We start from the raw sequence: 12,438 nt of genomic DNA, 5'->3' as shown, positions 1-12,438 counted from the left end.
TCAGTACGATTGGAAGAAGATCGCGATCAAACGCCTTTTAAAAATAGAATTGCTAATAGTGTTTTTTCTTCTTCTGTTTCACAGGATCCCGCTGGAATCTTCGAACTGATCGAAGTGGTTGGGAATGGAACCTATGGACAGGTTTACAAGGTACGTGTATATTAAGTTCATAAAACAAACCCAGGGATGAGATAATCGATGGTTGTCTGTTACTTGAATTTAGACAAAAGTTCAACGTAAGGCAGCGGATTGAAATATAATATCACTTATTGAATTCAATTATATTTTGCAAAAATAGATCACAATTTGATGCGATGAAGCATTAGCAATCGAACTGTGTGCACTAGCAATGACAAAGTATGAATTACGGGAATTGAGTTGTGATTTGTTGTGTAAATAAGAAAAAACTATGGGTGGGTTATACCTACGATATAACCGCACGACTGATGTAGGACTGAAGTTGGCTTAGTAATCGTTTGTGTGTATTGGTTAAATTATTTATTAAACTAGTGATTGAATGACACAATTTCCGAATTTGCCTCCATCGACACAAGAACAACATCGTTGCCTTCGTACCACTCCATCACAGCTTAATGGCACGATGCCAGATCCGGCCGAAACAGAGTGTCACCTTCATGGGCCCGGAGGAAGGGTAGCAGGCACTTCTGGTGGTATCCCCTGGATCATTCGGGTGGGACCTGCCGACGAAAAACTTCAGGCCGGGGATCTGCTAGGCGTCCACTTTAATGTACATCACGTCGTCCATTACGATGCATTTCGGCTGCACCAACCTCTCGCGGTACAGCTTCCTGGTGCAGAATTTGGTCACCGTATTCTGTTTATCGGTTCTGTTAGACGCCTCAGCTTTCAAGAAAAAATATAAGAAAATATAGCGCCCTTGGTCCCGAGACACCATGTAAACCATAAAAAAACAAATTCAATCAATAATTATGAGAACAAAATAATTTTTTTGCAAGTGTAATATTTTTTCAAAGAAGACAAGTTCATTGCCTTCAATTTGATATGCTGATCATCGGAATCCGTCCGGTACTTCAAATGTTATGAATTTGTGAAAAAAGTCATTTTTGGAAAAAATGGGAAAAAGTTGATTTTTCGGACCACCCTAAAATGGGTCACCCTAATAAAAAAATAGAAAAATACGGGTCTAATGTTTTGCGGTAAAAAACAAAATTACCGCTTTGCACGGAAATCCGAAAACCACTATATCGGTTTGGCATGGAATCTATATATATATATATATATATATATATATATATATATATATATATATATATATATATATATATATATATATATATATATATATATATATATATATATAAATGGATTTCTGTCTGTCTGTCTGATTCTTATAGACTCGAAAACTACTGAACCGATCGACATTAAAAATTGGTATGTAGGGGTTTTTGGGGCTGGCGAAGGTTTTCGTGATAGTTCCCCCCTCTCTTGTGTTTCATTTGTATGGCAGCCCCCCCCCCCTGCCATACAAATGAAACACAAATCTCTACATTACTCGAGAATTAACCAAGCAAGTGAAACCAAATTAGGCATATGTAGTTTTTAGGGTGCAATAAATGTTTTTATGGTGGTTAGACACTCCACCCCCTCTCTAAGTGGGCGCTGTCATAGAAATGAAACACGAATTTCTGCATAACTCGAGAACTAATCAAGCAAATCGAGCCAGATTTGGGATGTGAGGGTTTTTGGGTATGAGAAATGTTCCTATGATGGTATGACACCCCTCCCTCCTCTGGAATGAAGAGGGAGTCCCATAAAATATTACACATATTTCAACCAAAAATATTCCAACCAACCAAGACAATATAAAATTTTCAGAAAACTCTGAAGGAAAAAGGGAAAATTCGGAAAATTAAATTCACATATGTTCTACAATTACATAGTGACAAGCGTTGTCCATTTGATATTTGCGCTAGCGAAATTGATCTTTGTTCGAAAGTGGAAATGGATTTTCAGGTGATGAAACGCACTCCTATATCTTCTTCTATCTATACCAATAAAAATGTGTCGCCGAATGTGTTGATAAGAGCATAACTCGAAGAAGGAATTGTTTCAAGTTGCAAGTTTCTGTTCAATGTCTTGCTGGATTTAATGAATAATGAATTATTTCAATTGAAATAAATTGATTGTTTATCAAGTAATCATGTTTATCAAGTAAATCATGCTCATTAGATAGTGTATTGAATCATTCATCTTTCCACATAATTCTTTTTTTTTTCTTGATCGTGACAAAGGAAAGTTATAGACTGCAACGTGAACATGGGCCAATATAGGAAAATTTTCAGAATTTTGAAAATCAAAAAAAGTTGTTCGAATAGAGTTTCGAAGTTATTTTGAATTTTAGGCGATTTTTGAAATGCTTTAAAATCCTGAAATATCAACGCATGAAGATGGGATATAAATCTCTTTAAGGTATATTTTACATGGATTTACACGGAATATTTTACAGAGAAATTTGTATTTTAATGTATGTAGATGTAGTGGATACGAGTAAAAATATCGGGAAGAAATGAGAAATCGATTTCTTTTCGTTTTTTCAAAGATAGCAAAGCCAATTAACGTTATCAACTATCTTTCATTTAATTTTTATAACGTTCTTGTGGACCATTCAGTACTGAGATATTATTGTATGAACGAAAAATTTCGAATTCGTATTTGGTAATAAATAGTTCAATAAATAATCATCGAAAAACATTTTTGAAAACTCAAATAAATTCTATACACCCAGGATTTTTTTACGAAGGGATAGAATTTTGTTATAATTTGTCGCGGTACACCATAGTAGATGTACTTTGAGAATTTTCATTTCCGAGCCAATTGAGAATGGTGAAAAAAAGAAAAACTAATTTTTTCACTATAGCTCTTATAGTGAACCATATAGGAGATTTATCTTATTATTATCTAAAAAAAAATCACACATATCTATAAAATGCGTAGGAACACATTTAAATACGAATTCTAGTAGTACTAAATCTCTTAATACTAAAAAAATTCAATATTTCAAGATTTTTTTTAGTACTTCAATTTTTTAGGAATTTATTTTTTGATTATATTTCTCGATAGTAAGATGCTTTTTCAGTATTTTTTTCAATTTTTTATCTCAAAGCTTTTAAGAATGGCGTGCTAAGAATTAATAGGTACGTTTTTCACCATAGATCCTATGAATAGGGACTAGAAAAATAGTCAAAATTTCTATACAATAGAAATTTTTACTTCCTTTTTACTTTTTACTTCCTTACCCAGCAAGACCCTTTCCCTCGTACAACTCGTGAACGTTTTGGTCAATAAATTTTCTCATACCCTTTTCGGACCACTGAAATTTGGCTAAAGATAAATAAAAATATTTTTTATCCAATGAGTACTATCTCGAAAATGTGTTTTCGGTCCTTTGAAATAACTTTTTTTTTTAATTTTCTTTAAATTAATTTATTTCACCCAGGTTTTGGCCTATAACTTTTCTTAGAACCTTTTCCGACCAATGAAAATTTGCCTAAAGATAAATAAAAATATTCTTTATCGAATGAGTACTCTCTCGAGAATGTGTTTTAGGTCCTTTCAAATAACTTTTTTCAATTTTCATTGAAAAATAATTATTTTCTCTGATCTCTCTATCTCTATTTCTCTATCTAATGAGCATGATTTGGAATGATGTTACTTGATAAACAAATAATTTATTTCAACTGAAATAATTCATTATTCATTAAATCCAGCAAGACGTTGAACAGAAACTTGCACGCAATAAAAACTTTTATCCGCTGTACATTCATCCGCTAACTTCACACATAGTGGCGAATGAACTGCAAAGTTTGAAGCCTCTTGAAAACTTGCAAACAAAGCAAGCAATTTCACACATATCAAAACGTGCGGTTCCAGTCGTATGTCTTACATATTTCTTCCCGGTCCTTGAAGTGTTGATTCAGTTGGTGCCTATTTTGAAAGCAATATAATAAACTTGAAAGAATCATACATTTGAGCTTCATTGAAAAACTCATGGCACTTTTTGGGAGAATATATCTCTTCTCTAAAATATACTTTTCAATCGAATTAGGCATAAGAGTCTTCAATACCTGTTTAATTCGAAAATCCAAACATAAGAAACGAGGGTCACGAATAACCCACATTCGTTATCCAATTTGTCCTCGTGGTGTACACGCAGTGCATAAACCAACCAATCGCCTCGAAGAAAGAGAGAAAGAATTGAACTTCGCATTGGGTCGCAACAACCGAAATGGAGAAACCGTGAAAACAAGTTTTACGAATTAATAATCACCATCCTAGTGAGCGCACAACTCGTGTGTGTGTTGTTGCAAGGAAGTTCTGCGATAAGCAGAACCGGCAGAACCCGTTCCACATTGTATGTTCTGTTCGGTGCAGAGCTCCAAGTGACAGCAGCGGGATCTTCTACGGGTGGATTCCGTTCTTGTTTTGTGCAGAAAGCTTGGCTGCGCCACGTCGCGTGAAAGGTGCGACATTTTGCCGCGCTCAATTTGCGCGATAGGGCCATATTTGGGTGGGGGAGAGAGATTAAGAGAGCGAAAAATAAAACCGGTACGATTTGGCATACGTCCAACGGCGAGAATGCACCCAATCCTGATATTCAATCCGGTTTGTTGAATTTATTTGCTGGATCCCCTTCGTACATTATCTTCGAAATTCGACATTATCTTCGAGGCGAGTTCTGCTCTCTGCAGTTGCCACCGCCGCCGGTAGCCGCGGTTGTAATCATATTAACAGAGTGGTATGTTTGCCTACCCCGCATGGTGTAGCATTTCGCTAATCCTACGCTTATTATGAACCGCGCACCAGCGCAAAAGCTGTTCTGTTGTGTACTCCGATAACCCCGAGCCCATCGCATAGCGAGGAAAGAAACCATTAGTGTGTGGTCACAGAAGAAGGGCCTTATTTTCCGCTTCTTGCTTACTTGCTGCTTCTCCTAGACGGCGTCAATAGCGCGATGGCGACGTGTCGACGCAGTTAAACGAACTGATGGATTGCTGCCTTACCACGAGTACGCGAGCATAAATGTGCTGTACGTCTTTCTAACACCCCCAACCTCACAGCCAGCAACCGATAAGTTAACGGTGTTTGGGCGGACTTTGGGCTGGATTTAATTGAATTGCTTGCTCAACCAGAACAGGTGTATTCGGTGGATGCTGGTGGAGCCGAAACGAAGAAAAATGTTCGCATTTCATCAGTTGCCTGATCCCCGTGTTTATATTGATCTCAAAGGAAACACGAAAACGAATGCCAGACTTTGCATAAAGTATAATCACTTGCTCTTGGGTTTTTGGATATGAAACTTGTCCGTTTTTATTCGCTTTTCCAGAGGTAGACATCGGATTCTCTATCGTTCTACTCCAATATATGCTTCGAATGCCATTCAAATCGAAAGAAATAATAAAAAAAAAAAACAAGAGAAGCCTAATCCCCCGCTTCTCATTCTGAGCCAAAGTTCACCTACAATGTATATTTATATTCTTAAGGATTTCGTAAAATTTTTACTGTGTGTCAATCACAAGAAAAGAGTAAACAACTCTTGAATGTCAGTTTACTCATTATTATCATCTCAATTCTCTTCGCGGAAGTTCATTGTCCCGTTTACACACATACACCCGATCGTTTAAAAACACTCACAGAGTCTTGTATATCGGTGACCAATAATCGAAGCAGAGATGCCAGATCTACGCATATTTGAAGAGTTTGCAGTGGAATATTTTTACTGGTTATGATAAGTAAATCTACTAGGACAATCCAAAAGATGATGGAGAACCATCAGCGTCACAGCCTAAACGGAACATCCAAAAACATGTGTTTTAAGCGTCACGTAATCTGTGTACGGTACCCAAAAGTCAACTGAACAAACACAAGAGCACACAAACCCATAGGGTTATCAGTAGCAGAACAAGAATGCGTTCAGATTATCAACAAGGAGAGTTCTTCTTGGTTGCGTATTGGAAAGTGAATACCACGAAATATGTCGACCTTGAATCTTCATTTGTTTTGCATTCCATTGATGCGATCTCATCGCTCGACCAAATATAAGCAAACTTCAAGTGGCTCGAAAACCAGGAATCAACTTCATTCAACCAGCCAAGTCCACGCGGCGGCGGCGGCCTCACTCGGAACTGTATGACCCCATCAATCCAACGACCATGTTGATCTGTTGATAATGATGATTTTTTGTTTCCTTCCATCATTCTTCTGAATGACATGTTAATGGCGGGTATATGCCTACGTAAAAGTGTGTCGGAGTAACTCGCCCAATTTGTTTTCTCTCCATTATTGTGTGCTTATTCCATTCTCGGGCAACAGCTAACGTAACGTCTTTCTTCTCCCGATCAGACAATGCAACGGCTGGGCAGTATGACATCATTCTGATGGATGAATCACGCCAAATTGTGGATAGCCACAGGTTGATGCTGTTGCTCTTCAAGTGATGTCGTATTTTGATGCTACACATTCCACAGCGCATTCTAAGCTCAAATAAAAAGTAAAAAAAAACTTTTTAAGTTAAACGGTTTAATGTACTAAAAGCTACAAAATAAATAGGCAAGTAGCAGACAGTACTTATCACATCTCTTCCTTCAATAATCTAGGGCAATTATGAGACTAAAATAAAATCGTGGGCATATGATAAAACAACTAAGTGTGGATAATGGAAATCCGATGTGCCCCATGATTTTATTTTAGTCTCATCATTGCCCTAGATTATTGAAGGAAGGGATGTGATAACTACTGAATGCTACTTGCCTAATTATTTTCTAGATGATTTTAGTGCATTAAACCGTTTAACTTAGAAAGTTTTTTTACTTCTTCATTTTCTAATTTTTAGTACATTATCTATATGATTGGTATACCTCTCTACAATAAAACCATTCAACCTTTTTTTATTTTTATTTCTTACCTAGTTTTCTTCGGAATATTTTGATGACGTACTTATAGAATATTTTGATGACGTACTTAACTCAAGTAATATAAAGTCAAATCATTTCATTCGATACCGATATTACAAATGGGATTTGAATTTATGTTGTTCATAATGTAGTGTGTTCTCCTAGTCAAGCCATTCAGCTATTTTTTACCGGCGGCCAAATTTGATTTTCAAGATAATGGAACGCGCAGTATTATAATGACAGCGGAGATAAAGGTTTGTTCCAAATTTTAGATCAATGAATCAAAAGGACCGGGGCATTTTTTTATTAAATTGAGACAACCCTACAGACATACAAACAGGTCAAGTTGAATGAAACCGTTTTAAAAAGTTATTGGCTATTTTGTTACAGCGGCCATCTTGGATTTGAATTTTCCTAAATAGCTGTGATCTCCTGGTCAAGCCCCTCCACTTGATACCCATTTTGATGGGGTTTGTCTTGAAAAAATATGTAATCCGCCAATTTTTTGGTGGCAGCCATCTTGCATTTGATTTTTTTAATAAATAACTGTATTGTACTAGTCAAGCCCTTTCATTTGATTCCCATATTGATGGGGGTTTGAGAAAATATGTGATCTGCCATTTTGTGGTGGCGGCCATTTTGGATTTACATTCCTCTTGAATAACTGTGTTCTACAGGGTGGCCAGCGAACCGGGAAAACCTGGAAAACCGGGAAAAAACCGGGAATTTCATAAGCAAACCGGGAATTTTATAATGTTGGAATCAAACACTTGCGTCTATATTTAAAATCAGTATTGTACTGTGTTTTTCGTTTGCTCTGTACATGGAATCAGTTGTATTAGTTCAAGGCGTTATACGCTTTCTCTCATCTCACAAATACTTGAAGCGACGGAGCAGATAATGGTGTCAACTCATTGAAATGAATGGATGTTTTGTTTTTCTCTCATTTGACCTTTCCATTCATTCGCATCGCGCTACGCAGCTGATTCATTGTGAGCGCCAATCTAACGTCAAAACATTCATACCAACTCACTTCACAAGGTTGGCATTTGATGTAATCTTGTCTGTGTGCGTTTTATAGTTATGTACTGGATTGGCGTTATATACACTGATGCATTGACTAGCATCGATTTGCGGCCATTTTGATTTTCCATTCATTTCAAGAGGTTCGTTCAGTGATTCAGTTGTGTTAAGTTTGCTCGAGATAATTTTTGGAAATTTTTGAGAAATGTCAACCAAATTTTCTACACGCTATAACGAACAGTTTCCGTGGTCCGCAGCGGATCCGAAAGACCCGAAATGTGCTCGTTGCACATGGTGCAATAAATCTTTCAAAATTGATTTTATGGGCCGTGGTGCATTGCTCAGCCATGAGAAGTCGAAAACCCACCAGCAGCAGATTGTGATTCGCAGAACTAATTTGCCTATTAATTTTTCTGGCAAAAAAGGTATAATAAATGTATAATCAATAAATATTTATGTTTAATAATTAAATGAAATTTATTTCTAGATAACAAACGGAAAGAATCTATTGAAAAAGACGGACGTGCCATACTTCATCCTGAGCCTAGCAATTCCTCCAGTGCGCCGGCTCCGATTGCTGAGCAGTCATCCCGGACTACTGAAGCCGTTATGTCTAAACTCTTAGTCTCGGAACAAGTAACGTCAGCTGAGATACTGTGGACTATGGCATGCGTTTACAAGCACATTTCATTACGCGGTGCCGGAGAGTGCGCTGAGCTATTCAAATTAATGTTTCCGGACAGCGTTATTGCGGAAAAGGTAACCCTCGGGAGAACCAAGGTAGACTATCTAGTGAACTACGGATTGGCACCATATTTCACCAAGAAGTTGCTGAAAACTCTACTAGATGTCGAAGAAATAGTACTCGGGTTTGATGAAACGTTGAATAAAGTCTCACAGAAGCAGCAGATGGACATTTGTGTTCGGTTTGGGAACAAGGAATCCAATCAGGTGGACACGCGATACGTTGGTTCAGCTTTCTTGTCTTCTACAAGAGCGGTGGATCTCCTCAGTGCACTGAAAAGTTGTTTCAAAACTGAGCCATCCATACTGCTGAAAACAACCCAAATGTCCATGGACGGCCCACATGTTAATTGGAAGTTGTTCCATAATCTTTCAGCTGATATTCAGCAGCAAAATTCTAAGCAAATTTTGAATCTTGGAATTTGTGGCTTGCACGTAGTGCACAACTCGTTCAAGACCGGAATGAAAGATACTAAGTGGAACATTCAGGGCTTTCTGATATCACTCTACTGTGTTCTGAAGGACATTCCGTTCAGAGCGGTAGCAAAGACAAGCATCCTACCCCTAAAATACTGCGGTGTGCGGTGGGTGGAAAACCGGAGTGTGGCTGAACGTGCCTTGAAAATGCTGCCCGGTTTACGTAGATACATTAAAGCTGTGCAAAATTCAGCAGGAAAAACGTATGAAAGAATCGGATCCGAACTACAAACGAAGCTTTCCAGCTGTTTACGAGTCTAATCATTTTTTCTGTATTGACAAATGCATTAATCGATCGTTTGTTTGAAACTAAGCTGAGCTTTTTCATGCAAGCAGCATCAGCTATTGAACCCTTCTCAACCGCTTTCCAATCGGACAAACCAATGGCACCGCTTTTGTTCGAAGAACTCATTTGTTTGATTAAACCTGTCATGCAAAAATGTCTAAAAGCGGAATGCCTCAACGTAAAAACTAACTCGCTGATTGAAGTTCCACTGACTGAAGACAACTTGTTACCTGCGGCAAAAATGGATCTAGGATTTGCTGCCAAGGCTGCTATTAAGAACGAGTTTGCGAAAGGAAAAATTCCTGACAAGGATCTTCTGTTTTTGCGCATGGAATGTCGTTCTTACTACGTTGGATTTCTCAAGAAGATGTTCAATCGTTCACCATTATCGTACCCACTGACCAGATATGTTTCGTGCCTCAGTCCCAGTGTTGTATTGAGTTCAATGGATGTTTCCAAAAAGCGACTAGAATATTGCCTTGATGCCTTCGTCCAGAAAAACCATTTGACTGGATTTACTGCTGAGAAGATAAAAAATGAGTTTGATGTCCTCTCCGAAACAAAATCTTTTAAGCCGTTGCTATCTGCATGGCGGGTAGATGACCGACTAGATAACTTTTGGTGGCATGTGATTTCAAGCTGCGGCAAAGATTTACCAAATCTGGAAACTTTCATCAAAAAAGTTTTAATTTTGTCACATGGGAATGCGGCACTCGAAAGAGGCTTCTCTATTAATAAAGAATGCCTATGGGAAAACTTCTTAGATGAAAGCTTAGTAGCACAGAGGACCGTGTATGATGCAGTCAGCGTGGCTGGCGATGTAACCATAGTATGCATCGACAAAAGCCTTATTTTGAGTGCCCGTAACGCCTATGCACGATACAAAGACGCGTTGGAAGCGAAGCGTCGGGAAGGAGCAGAAGAAGACACGAAAAAGGCGAAGAAGCGAGAAATGGATGACCGAGTTAAAAGCTAACTGCGAAAAAAGCAAAGTTGCTGGCCGATACTGAAAAGGAGGCAGCGGTTATTGACGAACAGATTAAAGATTTGGCAGAATAAGTTAATAAGGTAAAGTTTTATATATCGCAGTTCATTTACATTTTTTTTTTTACTATTTTGCATTTTATTTTTGTAATACCCTGCATTTTGTTTCAGGTCCGGTTCACATTTAATGATTCTACATTTGTGCAGAGGAAAAATCATGGAAACTTTTCATACCATTGGCATACAGACAAAACCACAACAAAAATGTATTTTTTTTTAGTAAATAAACAATGTTGAACTTATTTATCACTGCGTTTTAAAACCGGGAATATCATCAATTTTTAACCGGGAAAAAACCGGGAATTTGATTTAAGAAATTCGCTGGCCACCCTGAGTTCTACTAGTCAAGCCCTTTCATTTGATACCCATATTGATAGGGTTTTCAGAAAAAAAATATATATCACCATTTTGTTGTGGCGGACATTTTGGATTTGCATTTCTCATGTATAACTGTGCTTTACTAGTCAAGTTCTTTTATTTGTTACCCATATTGATGGGGTTTAGAGAAAATATGTAATCCGCCATTTTGTAGCGGCCGCCATCTTGGAAATCAGGAAATACGCAGTTTTATAACGGCTGCAGAGATAAAAATGTGTTCCAAATTTCAGATCAATCGGTCAACAGGAAGGGGGTCAAATTTCCATTAGTGTGGGTCAGCGCTACAGACAAACATGTTACAAACATACAAACCTACACAAACATACAAATTATAGGGCAAGCTAAATAAAACCGTTTGAAAAGCAGAATATCGTCGTGTCACAAAAGAATTTTTTGTTTGTGTACCTGAAACGCTACGAATCGAATTCCAGGGGCTCTTGAAAATCCATAAACATTCCAAAATTAATTTTATTTACGAAGTTTTAGTTGTCCTTATTGGATTGTTATTATTTATTCAAAATATAGACCTTCTTCTAAGCTACAACTTTCGGTTTTATTTCCATCAGTTCACGAACTTATCGAATTATTACATGAAATAATAAGAAATAACCTGTTATGAAGTTATGTCCAGTGGATATGACACATGGTTGCCAATCATGTCCGCCAAAATATATCTTAACTACATTTTCAGTATCTCTTCTACTGCTACCTTGAAACGCTTTGAACTAAGTAATCGACGATTTCAATATCTCATAATGCTTAAAACCGTTCTAGTTCCACTAAACACAACTTAACACAACATGTATCTGAAACCAATAGAAACTGGCTTAACCCAAGCTGTTTTGCGTTTTGGATTATCTCCATAAGATACTCATTTTTATTCTCCAGTTATTATTCGATGCAGAATAAAGTTGTTGTCATTGAAACAACATTTCATGAATGGTTTTTTGACTTCCATTGTTTTCATCTTTTTATTTATTTGCAAATCCAACGGAACGTTTTGCAAAGAACGATCGATCGATATTTAATACCACTGCCAATTGACTGTGTTTGATTATAATCTTGAGGGAATATTCAAGAAATGCGAAATAAATTTTCAACTTCAGGTTATCACCGAATAACACAGTTCTCACCACTGGAAAATACATTCTTCACATCTTGAAATGCACTGTACTTTGACATCACTTTGAACCCGGAAAAAATTATAGGAGGTTGTGTCCAAGATACGACCGCATTGTTGACGTAGAACTACGCTGTTATTTTATATAAGTCGCTTTTTTATATCTTCGGATATTATTCCATAATGCTGTGAAATTTTAGAAACAACTGCTTAGTAGAATAATCTCTGAAATGTTTTTTTCATTGTAGAATCAGTTGACTATAATTGATATTGATGATTCATTCTTGCCCTCGCAAAACAATACACTAGCTGATCTATGTCGCAATTTATTTCATGTCAATGCATTGAAAATTTACCTCGAACGCTATTCCGGTAACCTTGTTCGCAATTAACATAGATTCGGCTACAGTTGATTATATACATGTTGCACCATA

General features: G+C 37.2%; 1 protein-coding gene across 18 annotated transcripts in view; it reads left to right on the top strand.

The window, feature by feature from the left end:
* Positions 1 to 12,438, top strand: part of LOC129771859 (serine/threonine-protein kinase mig-15) — a 184,028-nt gene that overhangs the window by 69,887 nt on the left and 101,703 nt on the right. For all 18 annotated transcript variants that reach the window (XM_055775954.1, XM_055775955.1, XM_055775958.1 and 15 more), the window contains one exon: positions 85 to 150. In XM_055775954.1, the coding sequence (XP_055631929.1) occupies positions 85 to 150 (66 nt within the window). The remainder of the gene's footprint in view (positions 1 to 84; positions 151 to 12,438) is intronic.

Source organism: Toxorhynchites rutilus, chromosome 2 (genome assembly GCF_029784135.1).
Source record: "Toxorhynchites rutilus septentrionalis strain SRP chromosome 2, ASM2978413v1, whole genome shotgun sequence".
NCBI classification, from domain to species: Eukaryota; Metazoa; Arthropoda; class Insecta; order Diptera; family Culicidae; genus Toxorhynchites; species Toxorhynchites rutilus.
The sequence above is the reverse complement of the archived record's forward strand: the minus strand, read 5'-3'. Positions and strand labels throughout refer to the sequence as shown.